Below are 19854 nucleotides of genomic sequence, written 5' to 3'. Positions count from 1 at the left end.
TGTGCCATATACTCACCCCAACAAAACTTCTTAAACCCTGCAAAGCAAAGCAATCTTACTTAGTTATCCAAGTCCTCCCTCGTCCCATGCAATCCCCAGGACCAGTTACACCCATTCCTACAGAAGGGGAAACAATCTGCTGGAGGATGTGTGCTTCTTAGTGTTGACTGAGAAAGCACTGTCCTCCCACGTTTCCAGTAGAACCCCGTTTGGATTCCAAACACAGCAAGGACAAGGCAGCGCCCGATTCAGCAACTGCAGCCATTGACCTCTCCTTCTGCACTCCTTCACAGAGCACCGGTGAAGTAAGAGACTTGCTCATCTGTTCCCTCCTTCTAAGAGCCAGGCGAAATGGAAAATAACTTTGCCCACAACTCTTCATAAAAGGCAAGGTACAAGAGAGTTCAAGGTGCCCTGCCGAGATGGATGGCTCTCGGGAAAGCGTCAGGCAGGAGTCTGCGATGTGCTTTCCGTGGTCCCATACAAAGCAGGAGCAGAGAGTATTTTTAGCTCTTTCCAGCCTAAAAGGAATTGACCAAAGAATCTTTCCAAGACTGGTTTTCCATGCATTGATTAAAACTGACTAAGGTTATAAAAGAAGATAAATCATTTCCTGACCAGAGAGTCTCCAGGGCAGATGAAGAGTACATTCCACTCAACCCATCCTTAGCAGGGGCCCATCCACAACCCAGCTCTCTCAGGACTTTCATCCTGATCCTAACTAAGCAAGGAAGCGCAGGGGAGGCGCCCAGGCCACATCAAGTTCTCACAGGAAAACACAGTCAATCTTTGCATACACGCAAACACCAGCTGTCTCAGGATTTTCTCAATACCTGATTTAATACAGCTTTCCTGAAAGCAGAAACTGATGCCACTACATGCAGATTTAGAATAATGCAGAAAAGGGGGTAGCTTATTTCCCCTCAAGGTTTGCATTTTAAAATTCTGCTGAGGGCAGAACAAAATATTATTTGCATGTGTGGGCAGTTTTATGTTCCCCTAAATCTATGTCAGGGCTATGCGTGTTTGGTAAAGTTTACACTGAGAAAAGCCTGGTGTCGAAATAAATTAATCATCAGAAAAATTTACATTTGTTCCTAAAATTATAAGCTTCAGATAACCTTGTTTGTATAACCTTAAAAATAAAAAATCAAGATTTAATGTAGACACACCTACAAAGAGGAACAAGGTCAATATTAATGAAGAAAGTGATGTCAAAAGAAGCAGTTTCTTTTCCTACTTCCTGAAAGGTTTGTGAGAGGAAAGTGGGCGTCGGCCTCGCAGTCCAGACGCCTCTGTCTCACACCGGAGTGCCTGGTTTGAGCCCCAGCTCTCGCTCCTGACTCCGGCTTCCCAACAGTGTAGACCCTCGAAGCAGGAGTGATGGCTCAAGTAATGGGGGTCCTGCCTCCCACATGAGAGATATAAACAGGGTTCCTGGTTACTGGCTCCCACCTGGACTGAACCCCCAAATGCTGCAAGTATTATCCATACTCCTCTCTCTGCCTGTCAAATAAATGAATAATAATAAAAGTGTTAAGAATAGGTGACTGTATTTGACCAAATTATTCCAATTCAGACTAATAAAACCATTTGAACTTCAAATTATGATCTATTTTTCCTTCAAACATGAAGAAAATATTCTTCTTTATACAGATGAGTAAATATAGGACAAAAGCTCAAGTTAGACAAGAAATTTTAGTCCAGTATCACAGTGGGATTCCTGACTCTTCCCTTGTATTCAACTATTTTTGGTATGCATTTAGTTTTCAACAAAAAAAAATTCTGAATGGCCATATGTCCCTACTTAAAATGAAGTTATGCATTTACTGCCCAGTTCTTTATATAGAAGAGTGGGCATAGCATAGTGATATTAGATTGACCTGGAAATAGAGAACATCTTAGCAGCTAAGCATTTTTTAACTTAATTTTATTTATTATTTTAAAAGATTCATTCATTTTATTTGAAAGGCAGAGTTAGACAGGGAGGGAGGGAGGGAGGGAGAGGGAGAGGGAGAGGGAGAGGGAGAGAGAGAGAGAGAGGCGCGCCTTCCATCTGCTGCCTCACTCCCCAGATGGCCACAACAGCCGGAGCTGCACCGATCCAAAGCCAGGAGTTGGGAGCTTCTTCTAGGTCTCCCACACTGGTGCAGGGGCCCAAGGACTTGGGCCATCTTTTTTACTGCTTTCCCAGGCCATAGCAGAGAGCTGGATCTGAAGTGGAGCAGCCAGGACACGAACTGGTGCCCATATGAGTTGCCGGCACTACAGATGGCAGCTTTACCAGCCATGTCACAGCACTGATCCTTAAGCATTTTTTTTTTTTTTAATTTGAAAGGCAGAGAGAGGAAGAGACAGAGAGAGAGACAGATCAGTCTTTCATCGGCTGGACCATTCCCTAAATGACCAAAGTGACCCCAGGCTGGGCCAGGCCAAAGCTAGGAGTCTGGAACTTCATCTGGGTCTCACACCTGGGTGGAAGGGCCCAAGAACTTGGCCAATCTTCTGTTGCCTTCCCAGGCACATGAGCAGAGAACTGGATCAGAAGGGTAGCAGCCAGGAATTGAGCCAGCACTCACATGGGAAGCCAGCACTGCAGGTGGGTGAGTACATCACAACACTGGCCCCACAGCTCAGCTTTTTAATCAAAATTTATTTTGATTGCTTTGCATGCTGGTCACATATGTAACTGATAAAACAGATAAAGCCTCTAATCCAGTTCCTGTCTAATCACCTGACTTTACAAGGACTTGCTTTTCAGAAGCAGGATTGCTGTTTTGAATATTTACAAATACGTAAATATCTCCCATGTGAAAAATATTCTGGAACAATGGATTTAATATCATGTACACAGAAATGTAAAGAATGGGGCGGAGCCCAGATGGTGGAATAGTGAGGGCACGCACCGATAGTCCGGGAAAATTTAGTTTAATAAAAGTGGAGTTACGGTAGCCTCAGAAAAAGGATCAGGAAAAAAATTGCAGAGGAAACTCTTCCGGATCTAGTGGCTATGACTCAGAGGACCTACAGGGAGAGCAAGGTTGCCCAACGCACAGAAGCCAAGCCGCGGGAGCCGCAGGGTCTGCGTGCCAGTGCTGGAAGGGGAATGAATGTGACACAGACGACCAGCGGGGAGAGCAGGGAAGCCCAGGGCTCCGAGTCCACACATCGGCGCTGGAAGGGTCAGGTGAGCTCAGTAACCCAAGACATTGGCGGGGAAACGGCAAACAGAATCTAGAGGGAAGCAGGCTTGAGGCGGGAAAGTTCACCAGACTGACAACAGGAGAGAAGGAAAAAAAAAAAAGGTGGGGGGGTACTGGAACAGGTGAGTTTCTCTCTCCGCCAACCTTGCAAAGGCAAGCAAGAGACAAACAGCAGGCCCCATTCTGCATATACATAACAAAAGGGGAGAGCTAAGGAACTGAGGCACTACAATTCAGTAGCCTAGGCAACCCAGTGGGAGTCCGCAGGAGAAACTGAGCCCACACAGACTCTTTGGGTAGAAGCCAGAGATTGTAAGCTAAATACCATCAATTCTGCTCAGCCGTGCAGTATTACTTACCTCCTGAATAAATAAAATAAAATAAATAAATAAATAAATAAAAAGAGAGAGATTTACCATGCATAACCTGAGGGTGTCACCTTTGCACACCCGTAACCCAGAAGAACCAAGCAGAGCTCTCTGGCCACACCCATCTCAAGCCTCCAAGGCTCCTCCAACAGCAGACAGTCCACTTATGAAGATGATGAGATAGAAGAAATGCAAGATATGGATTTCAACAAATTTATGATAAGAACATTTAGAAGTTTTCAAAAGCAAATCCTTGAACTACAGAAATCCTTATTGGACAGGATTGAAAATCTCTCATGAAAATGAAATTTTAAGGAAGAATCAAAATGAAATGCAGAAACTAGTAGAACAGGAAAGTGTGATAGTGAAGAGAAATCAAAATGAAATGAAGAACTCAATAGATCAAATGACAAACACATTAGAGAGTCTAAAAAACAGAGTCAGTGAAACAGAAGAGAGAATATCGGACTTAGAAGACAGAGCACAGGAAAACATACAGTCAAACCAAAGAAAAGAAGAGGAAATTAGAAATCTAAAAAATATTGTCGGGAATACTATTAAAAAAACCAACATTCGAGTTCTAGGAGTTCCTGAAGGCATGGAGAGAGAGAAAGGATTAGAAGGCCTTTTTAGTGAGATACTAGCAGAGAACTTTCCGGGTTTGGAGAAGGACAGAGACATCCTAGTACAGGAAGCTCATAGAACCCCTAGTAAACATGACCAAAAGAGATCCTCACCACGACACGTGGTAATTAAACTCACCACAGTGAAACATAAAGAAAAGATCCTAAAATGCGCAAGAGAGAAACGTCAGATTACTCTCAGAGGATCTCCAATTAGACTCACAGCAGACTTCTCATCAGAAACACTACAGGCTAGGAGGGAATGGCGAGACATAGCACAGGTGCTAAGAGAGAAAAATTGCCAGCCCAGAATAATATATCCTACTAAGCTCTCATTTGTGAATGAAGGTGAAATAAAGACCTTTCATAGCAAACAGAAATTGAAAGAGTTTGCCGCCACTAGTCTGGCCCTGCAAAAGATACTTAAAGATGTGCTACACTCAGAAACACAGAAACCCGGCCATCAATATGAAAGAAGGTAAAGGAAGAAAACCTACCAGTAAAAGAGCATAGGAAGCTCAAAGCATATACTAGAAAATATCTTCGGGAAAATGGCAGGGCAAAGTCACTATGTATCAATAGTCACATTAAACGTGAATGGACTTAACTCTTCAGTTAAAAGGTACAGACTGGCTGAATGGATTAAGGAACAAAACCCAACTATTTGCTGCCTACAATAAACACATCTTTCTAACAAAGAGGCATGCAGACTGAAAGTGAAAGGTTGGAAAAAGATATTCCATGCCAACAGAAACCAAAAAAAAAGCAGGTGTAGCCATATTAATATCAGACAAAATAAACTTTAATACAAAAACTGTTAAGAGAGACAAAGAGGGGCACTATATAATGATTAAGGGTTTAATTCAACAGGAAGATGTAACTATTATAAATGTATATGCACCTAAATACAGGGCACTGGTCTATTTAAAAGATATGTTAAGGGACTTAAAGGGAGACTTAGATTCCAATACAATAGTACTGGGGGACTTCAATACTCCACTCTCAGAAATAGACAGATCATCCGGACAGAAGATCAACAAGGAAACAACAGATTTAATCGACACTATTGCCCAAATGGATCTAACAGATATCTACAGAACTTTCAATCCTACATCTAAAGACTTTACATTGTTCTCAGCAGTGCATGGAACGTTCTCTAGGATTGATCACATACTAGGCCATAAAGCAAGTCTCAGCAAATTTAAAAGAATTAGAATCATACCATGCAGCTTCTCAGACCACAGCGGAATGAAGCTGGAAATTAGCAACTCAGGAAACCCTAGAAAGTATGCAAACACATGGAGACTGAACAACATGCTCCTGAATGAACACTGGGTCATTCAAGAAATCAAAAGAGAAATCAAAAACTTTCTGGAAGTAAATGAGGATAACAACACAACATATCAAAACTGATGGTATACGGCAAAAGCAGTATTGAGAGGCAAGTTTATAGCAATAGGTGCTTATATCAAGAAACTGGAAAGGTACCAAATAAATGAGCTTTCAGCGCATCTCAAGGACCTAGAAAAACTGCAGCAAACCAGACCCAAATCTAGTAGGAGAAGAGAAATAATTAAAATCAGAGAAGAAATTAACAGGATTGAATCCAAAAAAAAATTACAAAAAATCAGCCAAGCGAAGAGCTGGTTTTTTGAAAAAATAAACAAAATTGACACCCCATTGGCCCAACTAACTAAAAAAAGAAGAGAAAAGACCCAAATCAATAAAATCAGAGATGAAAAAGGAAACGTAACAACAGACACCACAGAAATAAAAAGAATCGTCAGAAATTACTACAAGGACTTGCATGCCAGCAAACAGGAAAATCTATCAGAAATGGATAGATTCCTGGACACATGCAATCTACCTAAATTGAACCATGAAGACATAGAAAACCTAAATAGACCCATAACTGAAACAGAAATTGAAACAGTAATAAAGGCCCTCCCAACAAAGAAAAGCCCAGGACCAGATGGATTCACTGCTCAATTCTACCAGACATTTAAAGATGAACTAATTCCATTTCTTCTCAAACTATTCAGAACAATCGAAAAAGATGGAAGATGGAATCCTCCCAAATTCTATGAAGCCAGCATCACCTTAATCCCTAAGCCAGAGAAAGATGCAGTACTGAAAGAAAATTACAGACCAATATCCCTGATGAACACAGACGCAAAAATCCTCAATAAAATTCTCACCAATAGAATACAACAACACATCAGAAAAATCATCCACCCAGACCAAGTGGGATTTATCCCTGGTATGCAGGGATGGTTCAACATTTGCAAATCAATCAATATGATACACCACATTAACAGACTGTAGAAGAAAAACCATATGATTATCTCAATAGATGCAGAGAAAGCATTGGATAAAATTCAACACCCTTTCATGATGAAAACTCTAAGCAAATTGGGTATAGAAGGAACATTCCTCAATATAATCAAAGCAATTTATGAAAAACCCACAGACAGCATCCTATTGAATGGGGAAAAGTTGGAAGCATTTCCACTGAGATCTGGCACCAGACAGGGATGCCCACTCTCACCACTGCTATTTAACATAGTTCTGGAAGTTTTAGCCAGAGCCAGTAGACAAGAAAAAGAAATTAAAGGAATACAAATTGAGAAGGAAGAAGTCAAACTATCCCTCTTTGCAGACAATATGATTCTTTACTTAGGGGATCCAAAGAACTCTACTAAGAGACTATTGGAACTCATAGAGGAGTTTGGCAAAGTGGCAGGATATAAAATCAATGCACAAAAATCAACAGCCTTTGTATACACAAGCAATGCCACGGCTGAGAAAGAACTGCTAAGATCAATCCCATTCACAATAGCTACAAAAACAATCAAATACCTTGGAATAAACTTAACCAAGGACATTAAAGAGCTCTACGATGAGAATTACAAAATCTTAAAGAAAGAAATAGAAGAGGATACCAAAAAATGGAAAAATCTTCCATGCTCATGGATCAGAAGAATCAACATCATCAAAATGTCCATTCTCCCAAAAGCAATTTATAGATTCAATGCAATCCCAATCAAGATACTGAAGACCTTCTTCTCAGATCTAGAAAAAATGATGCTGAAATTCATATGGAGGCACAAGAGACCTCAAATAGCTAGAGCAATCTTGTACAACAAAAACAAAACCGGAGGCATCACAATACCAGATTTCAGGACATACTACAGGGCAGTTGTAATCATAACAGCATGGTACTGGTACAGAAACAGATGGATAGACCAATGGAACAGAATTGAAACACCAGAAATCAACCCAAACATCTACAGCCAACTTATATTTGACCAAGGATCTAAAACCAATTCCTGGAGCAAGGACAGTCTATTCAATAAATGGTGCTGGGAAAACTGGATTTCCACGTGCAGAAGCATGAAGCAAGACCCCTACCTTACACCTTACACAAAAATCCACTCAACATGGATTAAAGACCTAAATCTACGACCAGACACCATCAAGCTATTAGAGAACATTGGAGAAACCCTTCAAGATATTGGCACAGGCAAACAGTTTCTGGAAAAGACCCAGGAGGCACAGGCAGTCAAAGCCAAAATCAACTATTGGGATTGCATCAAATTGAGAAGTTTCTGTACTGCAAAAGAAACAGTCAGGAGAGTGAAGAGACAACCGACAGAATGGGAAAAAATATTGGCAAACTATGCAACAGATAAAGGGTTAATAACCAGAATCTACAAAGAGATCAAGAAACTCCACAAAAACAAAACCAACAACCCACTTAAGAGATGGGCCAAGGACCTCAATAGACATTTTTCAAAACAGGAAATCCAAATGGCCAACAGGCACATGAAAAAATGTTCAAGATCACTAGCAATCAGGGAAATGCAAATCAAAACCACAATGAGGTTTCACCTCACCCCAGTTAGAATGGCTCACATACAGAAATCTACCAACAACAGATGCTGGCGAGGATGTGGGGAAAAAGGGACACTAACCCACTGTTGGTGGGAATGCAAACTGGTCAAGCCACTATGGAAGCCAGTCTGGAGATTCCTCAGAAACCTGAATATAACCCTACCGTTTGACCCAGCCATCCCACTCCTTGGAATTTACCCAAAGGAAATTAAATTGGCAAACAAAAAAGCGGTCTGCATGCTAATGTTTATTGCAGCTCAATTCACAATAGCTAAGACCTGGAACCAACCTAAATGCCCATCAATGGTAGACTAGATAAAGAAATTATGGGATATGTACTCTTTAGAATACTATAACGCAGTAAAAAACAATGAAATCCGGTCATTTACAACAAAATGGAGGAATCTGGAACACATCATGCTGAGTGAAATAAGCCAGTCCCAAAGGGACAAATATCATATGTTCTCCCTGATCAGTGACAACTGACTGAACACCCAAAAGGAAACCTGTTGAAGTGAAATGGACACTATGAAAAATGGTGACTTGATCAGCATAGCCCTGACTGTTAATGAACAACTTAATACATTATCCCTCTTAGTATTTTTTTTTGTCTGTTCTACTTAATACTACTGGTTTAATTCTGTAGTTAATACACAGTTATTCTTAAGTGTTGAAATTTAACTGAAATGTGATCCCTGTTAAATATAAGAGTGGGAATAAGAGAGGGAAGAGATGTACAATTTGGGACATGCTCAAGCTGACTTGCCCCAAATGGTAGAGTTAGAAACGTATCAGGGGATTCCAATTCAATCCCATCAAGGTGGCATGTACCAATGCCATCTCACTAGTCCAAGTGATCAATTTCTGTTCACAATTGATCATAATGAAAGGACTAAGAGTCAAAGCGATTTCATAAACAAGACTAGTGTCTGCTAACACTAACCGATAGAATAAAAAAGGGAAGAGCGATCCAACATGGGAAGCGAGATACACAGCAGACTCATAGAATGGCGGATGTCCTAAACAGCACTCTGGCCTCAGAATCAGCCCTAAAGGCATTCGGATCCGGCTGAAAAGCCCATGAGAATATTTCAGGCATGGAAAGCCAAGACACTCTGGCAAAACAAACAAACAACAAAAAAAAAACACCTAAATGAAAGATCTCTGTGAGTGAGATCCCAGTGGAAAGAACAGGTCTTCAAAGAAGGAGGTACCTTTCTCTGAAGGGAGGAAAGAACTTCCACTTTGACTATGACCTTGTCTAAATAAGATAAGAGTCGGTGAACTCAAAAGGCTTCCATAGCCTTGGAAACTCATGACTGGAGTATAGGGAGATTACTGATGCCATAAACAGGAGTGTCAATTTGTAAAGTCAACAACAGGAGTCACTGTGCACTTACTCCTCATGTAGGATCTCTGTCCTTAATGTGCTGTACATTGTGATTTAATGCTATAACGAGTACTCAAACAGTATTTTTCACTTTGTGTTTCTATGTGGGTGCAAACTGTTGAAATCTTTACTTAATGTATACTAAACTGATCTTCTGTATATAAAGAAAATTGAAGAATGGAAGGGGAGAGGGAGTGGGAAAGGGGAGGGTTGTGGGTGGGAGGGAAGTCATTGGGTTGGGGGGGCCCATTGTAATCCATAAGCTGAACTTTGGAAATCTATATTCATTAAATAAAAGTTAAAAAAAAAAAAAGAAATGAAAGAATGGATGCCAGTACTGTGGTGCAGCAGGTAAGCCACAGCCTGCAGTGCTGGCATCCAATATGGGCATTGTTTCAAGTTTCAGCTGCTCCACTTCCGGTTGTTCCACTTCCAATCCAGCTCCCTGCTAATATGCCTGGGAAAGCAATGGTAGATGGCCCAAGTACTTGGGTTCCTGCACCCACGTGGGAGAACCGTTTGGAATTCAAGTCTGTTAGCTTTGACCTTGCCCAGTCCCGGCCATTTCATTTGGGGAGTCAACCAGCAGGTGGAAGATCTCTGTCTCTCCCTCTCTCTCACTCTGTCTTTCAAATGATAAGTCTTTTTTAAAAAAAAAGTTTTGAAAGTCAGACATACCTCTTACCCTCCACAGAAAAGAACAAAGATTAAAAGAAAAATAAAAAAAACAGGTGTGATGTTTGGCATGGCAGTTACATTGCCACTTGAAATGCCAGTATCCCTCTTGGGAATATCTCGTTTGAGTCCTGGCTACCCAGCATCTCATCAGCTTCCTGCTAAGGTGTACTATGGGAGGCAGTATATGACTCAAGTACATGGGTCCCTGCCACCTACATGGGAAATTCAGATTGAGTTCTGGGTTCCTGGCATTGACCTGGCCCAACCACGGCCATTGAGAGCATTTGGAAAGTGAACCAATGAATCCAAGATCTCTAATCAACTGTCTGTCACTCTTTCTTTCAAATTAAAAAATAAATATTTTTTAAAAAGAAAAAGCTAAAAAGTCTTAGAACTATAAAATACACTAACTCAGATAAAACCAGTTCAGAATCTGCAGGAATTGTGGTGTCTGGCATTCACATTTGTCTCTGCATCGCACCACTTAAGTACTATGGTGCCAGCATTTATGCAGGCATCATTAAGGAGACAGCATTTTAATCTCAGAAAGCAACAATGACAGGGTTGTAAAGTGCTGTACATAATGAAAGGAAGTGATGTAATCAACCCAACCCCAAAATAGTTCTTACTTCCAGGAGCAATGTTGGACGTGGGCAGCCTTTTTCTGTCTGGCTCACGAAGAATCTCCTGAGCCAACCCTGCCAAGCAAGCTGGGGTAAAGAAGGTTCAGGGCTCTGTCACAGAGCCCAGCTGTGGCTGGCTTGAGATTCACCTCCTTAACTTTAGCCTCAACTTCGTCAAGCTGGCTTTCTGGAGTAAGAATCTTGAGATTCCTTAAAAAAAAGCTCTGAACTTAAGACTTCTCCCTAAATTATACCGACTTCATACAATGAAGACACGTGAGCAAGTCTTTACTGGATCCACTCAAATAATGAAAGATAAACAAAAAAGAGGTAATCTGACCATTTGTATAACCAACACCTTCTGAGAAATAGTATTATTTGATTGGATAATATGCAGGTAGAAATCATAATCTTACATGTAAAATCTATACACATACACATCTCCCTTGTAGATCATCCGTTCATTCATTTAATTGAGGGTTAGAGAGCAAGACATACAGGGAAAACTCCCATTCACTGCTTAACTCTCCAAATGCCTGAAGTGGCCACGGTTGGGCTAGGGCTGGAGCCAGGAGTTGGAACACAAACCAGGTGTCCCACGAAGGGGGCCAACACAATTACTTGAGCCATCAGTGCTGTTTCCCAGGGTCTGTGTTGGCAGGAAGCTGAAACCAGGAGCTGGAGCTGGGAATTGAACCCTGGCACTTCTAGGCTAAGTGCCCACTCCCCCTTGCAGGTCATTTAAATGCCAAAACCACCAGTTCTTTTTTCTTGGAGGAGATGCACTACCTTTGTCCATGTTTTCAATTTTTCTATTCAACATATTTAGTGAATTGTTTCCCAAAGGGTCATTTTCTATTTTCAAAAAAAAAAAAAAACAAAACAAAAAACCAACCAGTTCAGTTAATACAAATGAGAAATAGCTCTTCTAAAACTGTACTGCAGCTCCCAATCATCCCAGATACCAGGCTCTTTCACAGTCAGAGAACTTGAGGATTGGCTGAGGACTGGGACCCACTGATTACTTACTTGTTAAAAAAAGGTTCAATGAGTTTTGATCTGGCAGACACATGAATTTTTGGAGGACTGAGAAAAGAACCTAATGAAGAAAAGAGGCAGTATTATACAATAACACAGACAAAAGTCGGGAAATGTATTTCAGTCAACAATATGGTTCAGCCAGGGCAAGAGGTGCTCTTAGGGACTAAGGACCACACCACAGGTAGTGTCAGGGGTTCCTCCCTCCCCTGGTCTCCTCCAACTCCTACCTCAAAACTGTCCAGCCTCCAAATGAGTGAGTAGATCCCAGGGAAATGGGAGTGGCATGGACCAATCATTGTGTCACCCCAAAATTTCTACGCTGAAGCCTACTCCCCCACGTGACTGTATGAGGATAAGACCTTTGCAGGTAATTAGGTCAGGTGGGTGGAGCCTTCATGAAGGGTATCAGTAACCTACAAGAGACAGGTGGGCTTCCTCTCACTTGGTTCTCCACAACAGGAGGACACCATGAGAAGCCAGACGTCTGCAAAGCAGGCTCACAGCAAACCCCAGATGTGCAGGTGCCTTGATCTTAAGATTTGCCAGCCTGCAGAACCGGGGGAAGCTACTTTGTCACAGCAGCCTGATCTGCCTAAGGGAGACAGGTGAGATCCACTCGAGCCACCGTGTACTCTGGACAGAAAGGCATATTCTGAGTACCTAGGTAATTTGCCATGGAGATGAAGCACAGTCCTGTGATATAAGCATCATAGCCTGCCTCGTGAAGCTGTTCAGAAGCTGTGTCATAACTGGGAAAACCTTCCGCACTTTCTAAAAAGAAAAAAAAAGTTTCCCCTAAGACATTATAAAACATGAAGACTAGTAAGCACATTGATCTACTAAATCCAAATTGCAATATTATCTGCTACAGAAAAATCCTAAATCAGCAGAAAAAAACTTAAGTAATTTCTTAATTTTCTCCATACAATACCTTTCAATACCAGACAGCAGTCTATGTTCAGTTAAGTCATCGCAGACTCAGCCTTGGGCCTCCTCAGCCCACCTGGAGAGAAGCTATTGACACTTATGCGTAACTGGCTCTTTGACAACTATTCCACTTCTGAGTGCTTTCTCAGGTCATGGAAAGGAGATTCTTCCCTCACACACATTGATCACATGAAGACAGTACGGAACATCAGAGCAGAGATGAACACCCTGCACTCTGCAGTCATACCCTCAGGGCCTGAATCTCTCCCAGCCGCTTCCTTGTCCTGTGACCTTGGGCAAGTCACTTCACCTGAGCCTTCACTTCTGTAATGGAGATAATCACACCTCCCTCAAGAGGCTTTTGTGAGGATCAAAGGGGAAAATGTAAGTAGAGCTCTTACCCAGTACACAGTAAGTGGTAAATACTCAGTAATTGCTTTCCATTGATGTCCCAGGAAAATCTGCCCCCAGAAACAAAAGACTACAATTCAATATTGGCTGCTCAAATTTAATATTGTCCTTTACTGTGTTTCCAAGCTCAGAGATCCAAAGATGACAGCACAACCACCTCCCAAAATAGGTCAGAACTTCTGTAATGCTGTCCTCGGATCAAGGGGCCACTTCATAGCAAAGACCATGCTATAACACAGCCATCTGTCACACTGACACACACAGGCTGGCAGGGTCCAGTCTGAGACAAGTAATCTGCTTCAGATTGAACTCTCTACCTGATACCAGAATTTTTTAGAGATAACAGAAAAAACCATAACCCATAAGTCATCATTTCCTAGAAACATTCTGGAAATGAACATCCAGGTTAATACAACATAGAATCAAAAGCATGAATGGGTGTTAACAATGAAAAGACTACAACTGTTTTTATATCAATACAATGCTCTTTAAGCAAGAATTCTTGGACTTCTGTTAAGTGTTAAATATTAGCTTTAAAAAAAAAAAAAACCTTTTAGCATGTTAGCCACCTAAGTAATACCCTCTCCTCTACCACCAGCCACAAAGCATTCTCAAATCAATTATTTCCATTATATAGTTATAGGAGAGATCTAAGTTTTCTGCCCCCCACCGATACCCCTTTTCTTAATTCCTATCTTGAATTATTACCCAGAAAGGGAAGCAAATAACTGTAATCTTGGCTGCTTTAATACCTTCCATTATCAATTTCTGAACCATTAGTCCTATTATCAATGCCTTTGGAAGTTTTCAGGCTACAGCTAATGGAATGCTAATTACAGTGTCAGCAGCACAGCAAGGCTATCAGAGACCAAGGAAGTAGCACCTGGAAGGCTCACCAAGGACCTGGGTAGGGGCCAGATGGCCAAACACTTCCATCCCACAACTCCCCCACCCCTCCTCCAACCAGCGGTTTGCCTCAATGCTACCGTTTCTACTCCCTAAGCCAGCTCTGGAGGCGGCAGGTCCGTGGAAGTCACCTTTAATCTCTTCTGTTAACCCAGTTCTGGGGTTGTTCTGAGACAGTAAATGCATTTTCATTTTACCCCCATTAACCACCAACTTTCTTGTCTCTGCTTAGAATATGCACCACAGGGTGAAAAAAAAGACACTTCAAGTTTTGGGAGAATTCCAAGCATGAGGTAAAAGCCTTGAAGCTCTAATTACCGAACTTCTCAATGAACGCTTACCCAACACTATTAGCATAAGATAAATGTATAATTAGGAGACCATCTTTATTCAGAAAACAGTGACTGAACATACAGAGCATGAACACATTAACTCAGCCAAAATCTATAAATGTGCAAGATCGTTTCTAGAGACATTTCACCTCATTTCTACAATTACATCATAATTATCACAGAGTTTGGTTTCAAGGTTGTTTAATATTCTTACCAACTTTAGGAGGGCTGAAAGGTGTCTCTTTTAAGCGTTTTTCCAATTCCGCAAGGGATGTGTTGTTAATGATATCCTGCAAACCAGGAAGTTGAGAATTATGAGAATTCGCCACCTCAGTGCAACATGCATTAAAGAGATTCACAGAGTGTCAGGGCAATAAAAAAAAAGAAGAAAGAAAAAGCATCTCGTGCTGCCCCCTTGTGTTCTTTAAAGAAACACAGAAGCCACTGTTTACTCAGGGTGAGAGAATCAGCAAGTCTAGTTTTCACTATATGGAAAGAAAAATACAATGAAATATTTTTTACAGCTATGTTAAATACTAAAAATCTTTTAGCATTAAGCAATACTGTTCTGGCATTTATCTTACTCAGTTAGATAAGTCACTTCCCACAGTAGCAAATACCTTGACTAGAATTTTCTTTATTCAAAAATATATCCATAGCACTCATGCTTTTGCTCAACTTTAGACAAAGACTTACAAAGAAGTGCAAAAAATAGTCTCTTGCAACCAGGAATTCATTGTTCGGTGAATTTTGATACATAAAAGAGGAAATATTATTTTTTTTTAAAATCGAGCTATATCCAAAATATATAAAATAAGGAAAGTAAAATTAAAACTATGTGCATGTATAAGCTTTTCAAAAGTAAATATTTTAATATTAAAAATTACATTCAAAAAGAATAAAAGAAAAAATAATTCTACCACCCCAAAATAAACTCTACCCACACTTTGCTATATCTTTTTCTGGTCATTTACTTCTCTATTTCTTCTCTTTCCTTCCTTTTCTTGATATATTTGAAATTATTTCTTTTAACTTATTTGATAGGTGGAGTTATAGACAGTGAGAGAGACAGAGAGAAAGGTCTTCTTTCCATTGGTTCACCCCCCAAATGGCTGCTACAGCCGGCACACTGCACCGATCCGAAGCCAGGAGCCAGGTGCTTCCTCCTGGTCTCCCGCATGAGTGCAGGCACCCAATTACTTGGGTCATCGTCCTCTGCCTTCCCGGGCCACAGCAGAGAGCTGGACTGGAAGAGGAGCAACCAGGACCAGAACCTGGGGCCCATATGGGATTCAGGCGCCACAGGCGGAGGATTAGCCAAGTGAGCCATGGCGCTGGCCCCTGAAATGACATTTAAATAGCTCTGTATGTTCAATGTTTAAATAGACCAGAATTCTAAAGGTCTTCATAATAATTCAGAAAATTCCAACAACTTAATACCGATATCTCAAATTTAAGGAATACCTTAAAAGGTTGTGTGCTGGCCATCAATTTTGTATCCAAGAGTCTGAAAACAAAAGAATTTTTAATAAGACAAACAGAATGTCTATCAATGTTCAAAATGTATTTTACTCAAAAAGCATAAAATAGTTAATACACAAAATCCCTACTTAAATAATAAAATGCATCCTTGGTATACAGTTAAAATACTTGACAGTGGCCACAGGAACAAGGCGCATGAGCCACTCCGACCCTAGCACTGGCATCCTTGCCACAGCAGCCTGGGGGCTCAGTCGCACCACTGGGAGCTTCATCAAGTGGCCATGGGAGGGTCCACGCTCTGATGCACTCAGGGCACAGTTCCACAGCTGCTTGAACCCTGTGAGCATGGGCTCCAGCAATCTCAAGAGTCAAACATCCCCCAGATGTTTCCACACGGTTCGTGTACGGGTCGGACACTCCCAAACAGCTACCATCGACTGCCGCCACCCAGGTTTGTATGAATTCTTACAGAAGACCCAAGTCTGCTTTTAGTAGTTTCATACCAACGTTGTTTCTTATTATCTATTTCAGAGACTAGAAATACTAAAAAGACCAATATGGCACTATTCTATTTCAGAGACCGTGTGTGTGAGTGTGTGTGAAAGGTGAGAGAGAGACAGCAGCCACTGATATAAAAACTGCATTTCTTTTCACATTAAGTGTAAACACTGTGGATTACAGGCCAGAAATAGCCCAGCTGAAAGAGTCGCTGTCCAGCTGCCATGCACGTCCCTCTGTGAAAGGATCTTAAAACCCATCCTTTGCCCTGTAAGCTGCGCATGCCTGACATGTGGTCTACCAGACATAGAACTCATGGGAACGCCGACTGCTGACACACTGAAGGACAGGAGCACTGCCTAGTGGAGGGAAGAGTCTCCAGCCACACAGTTCTTGCCTGCTGAGGGTACTCTCAGCTGGACACTTCAACAGCCACAAGGCACAGCCTCATATAACAAAGTAAGTATTATCTCAAGCAACTTCAGCAGCTCTTCAGACAGCAAGATGTGAGATAAGAAAAAAGGTGTTGCTGCCTACTTTCACTCTCAGCACAAATTTTCACTTTTAATGTGATAACCAAACCAATCAAGAACTGTAAAACTCCACTGTCACAAAGCTGGAGATATGAAATCTTTCCCCAGCCTAGATCAACTGGATTCTAATCATGATCTAATCATTCTGATAAATTACTATATACCTATTTGCATTGCGTAAGTCACAATGATTGTTTAAGTGAAAAACAAATCAAAATGCTTACCTGGGAAAAACACACGATGTCATCTCCTTAAACTCATTTAAGTCCTAAAAAAACAAAAAATGACTTGTTACAATTTTCCCAATATACTCACAGTATGAAAAAAACGTACGTAAGCAGTTCAGTTCCACAGCTGTCTCCTCAGTCACACCTCACCCAGGCCTTAAGCTAAACTGCAAAAACCCATTTCTGGTTAATAATTAATTATTTTTAAAAATTCATCCTACTTTCCTCACTCACTTATTGGGAACCATATTACCTGGTAACTAATCTTTGCAAAAGCACAAAAGACCAATTTAAGGATTTTATGACTGAAGTAGGAGGGCAGAGGTTTCATTATATGTAGAAGACTACATATTTGAGAGGCCAGAAAAGCTGCACTAATAGCCAACAGGTTATGCTCTATGAAACAAATTTATCATAATTAGTGAGATTACAAGGGTCATTTAAATTAAATGGCTTACACAGGAACTGGATATTCTGTAAACTAGAGTAAACCTCTATTGCAATCATCTTTGAAATGTCAGATAAAATAGCTATTAAAACACAGATCTTCTAATACACACCTGATTGCTGCTTTATTCAGAAAATTGCTAAAGTGGCACTAACAGTAAGTGTCTAAATTAGACAATTCATTTCCCACGTTTATTTTGACCGGGAAGTCTAGAACTGCGAGCACTCTAATAATGCATTAGCTCATTTACATACATAATTGCCATGCTAGACTGAACAGTCCCACTCCTGACCCTTTGTAAACCACACTTCTCTTCAACGTTGTTCATGCTTCACAGGACACTGCCATTTCCAATTAGCTTTCCAAGCTTGCAAACACAGACTGCATTTAGTGAGCTTGAACTCTCCTCCAGTTTTTCAATGGCTATCATTAAATTAATGGACAATGCATGACAAGTGGTTTCAATGCTCAGTCGAACAAAAATGCAATAATGACTGTTTGTAATCTCTCAGAACCACTAAAAAGCTTTGTAAGCGTGAAAAAAGTAGACTTCGGCTACCTCCAGGGCCAACATATAGTACAGTTCCAGACCAGCACTTTGGAAAAGGTCACGCTCAAGAACCTGGGAGACTCCCGAGAAGAGACTCCCCTGAAAGGCAGCTCCAAAACACAGATGCCATGGAGTACTTTAAAATGTAAACTCTAATGCCTGTGGATGTCAAAGTTCTACCACTATAAACAGGTTTTCTCGTTTACTCTCATCATTTCTTCCAAAGGTAGACAGAAGAAAACCATTTATTTCCTCTGATCATGCCAGAATATAAAAAAGTTAAGCAACTTACTCTGATAGCCTTATTAATAAAGCAAGGGGTAAAACCACTTATCCTAAGGCTGGCAATGTGGGTCAGCCAGTTAAGCCACTGCCTGCAGCACTGGCAGACCGGTTCAAGTCCCGGCTGCTACCTTCAGACCCAGCTCTTGGCTAATGCCCGTGGGAAAACAATGGGAAAGGGCCAAGTGCTTGGGCCCCTACACCCATGTGGGAGACCCAGAAGCAGCTCCTGCTTCCTGGCTTTGACCTGGCTCAGCCCTGGCTGTTGCAGCCCTTTGGAAAGTGAACCAGTGAATGGAAGACATCTCTCTGTCTCTCCTTATCTCTCTACTGACTCTTTCAAGTAAGTAAATAAATCTTAAAAGAGAAATTTACCCTAACCTACTTTCTATTTTGCAATGAATCTCATGTTCTTTCTACAGGAATCTGATTCAAGACTAGCTTCAAATATTTATTAAGTGGCCATATACAAAGTACTATGTGGACATCGTGCAAAAATAAATAAATAAACAAATAAATAAGTAAATAAGGCTACACTCCTTGCCTTAGGGGCCAGTCACCTAGAAGGAAAGGTGGCAGGATAATAAAAGACAAAATTTCATGTGCCTTCGAGGCACCAAATCCTGTGGGAGTTCAGAGAGAAAAGATCATACCACCCCTTGGGCAAGGCAGAAGGCAAGGCGAAGTCCTTCATAAGGAAAGGCATGGCAGACCTTGGGAAGACAGGGAAAAGCAACACTGTATAGCAGTACAGCAACACTGAAAAAACCAGAGAAAATTCAAGTTGAAGGAAATTATAGCCAGAACCACAGACCTGGGTACAAATAAGGCAGCGTAGGCTGGGAAGATGGAGTAACAAGTGGTTATACTACGCAAGCAGGAAAGCCAACTATGCTGAGCCAAAAAGAAGCAACTGGATGGAAAAACAAGGAATTTCAGAATTCTGAGCAGGGCCAGTGACGTGAACAGAGTCAGACATCAGCACATGGTAGAACTGGAGCAGTCAGAAGATATTTCTTAGTTAAACTGATATTTAAGGCCTCCTATGTGCCAAGTTACTTGGTATTAAATAGACATTCCTCTTTCCTTATTGATAAAATCATTGCTTTAACGGCCAAAAAATTAGGAGACGAGCTGCTACTTTGGTCTTTCTGGCCAATAGGAAGTGGTTGACCTGAAAGAAATGTTAGCTCTTGAAATGCAGAAAACGCAAATCCACACTCAGGTCTGAGAATCACAACTAAGGCTCTGAGTCACACAGAGGACAGGGTTGTCATGGAAGTGATGAAACATTCAGGTGTACACAAGGGGAGCAGCACACTCAAAGCTGGGCTGGCTCAAACTCTTCCAAAGGAGAGCAGTCAGATGCTGATCTACCAACATGACCTGAGAAATGTGAAGGAGCTGAAGGTTTGCAGACACACAAATGACACTGAGC

General features: G+C 41.2%; 1 protein-coding gene and 1 pseudogene across 16 annotated transcripts in view; one reads left to right on the top strand and one right to left on the bottom strand.

The window, feature by feature from the left end:
- PARN (poly(A)-specific ribonuclease) overlaps window positions 1–19854 on the bottom strand; it is a 173122-nt gene that overhangs the window by 123256 nt on the left and 30012 nt on the right. For 13 of the 16 annotated variants that reach the window (XR_016226277.1, XR_016226278.1, XM_002711762.6 and 10 more), the window contains 5 exons: window positions 17134–17177; window positions 15861–15903; window positions 14611–14686; window positions 12481–12591; window positions 11809–11878 (listed from right to left, as the gene is read on the bottom strand). Coding sequence is in view for 11 of the 16 variants with exons in the window: in XM_002711762.6 (XP_002711808.2) it covers window positions 11809–11878; window positions 12481–12591; window positions 14611–14686; window positions 15861–15903; window positions 17134–17177 (344 nt within the window). In the remaining 5 variants the exon portion in view is untranslated. The remainder of the gene's footprint in view (window positions 1–11808; window positions 11879–12480; window positions 12592–14610; window positions 14687–15860; window positions 15904–17133; window positions 17178–19854) is intronic. The other 3 variants (XR_016226280.1, XR_016226279.1, XR_016226281.1) reach the window with 1 other exon arrangement.
- On the top strand, window positions 15054–15170 carry LOC127491512 (small nucleolar RNA SNORA40; annotated as a pseudogene).

The sequence above is a fragment of the Oryctolagus cuniculus genome, chromosome 19 (genome assembly GCF_051225735.1).
Source record: "Oryctolagus cuniculus isolate XC-2025 breed Fujian yellow rabbit chromosome 19, ASM5122573v1, whole genome shotgun sequence".
Classification (NCBI taxonomy): Eukaryota; Metazoa; Chordata; class Mammalia; order Lagomorpha; family Leporidae; genus Oryctolagus; species Oryctolagus cuniculus.
This window is presented reverse-complemented; position numbering and strand designations above follow the sequence as displayed.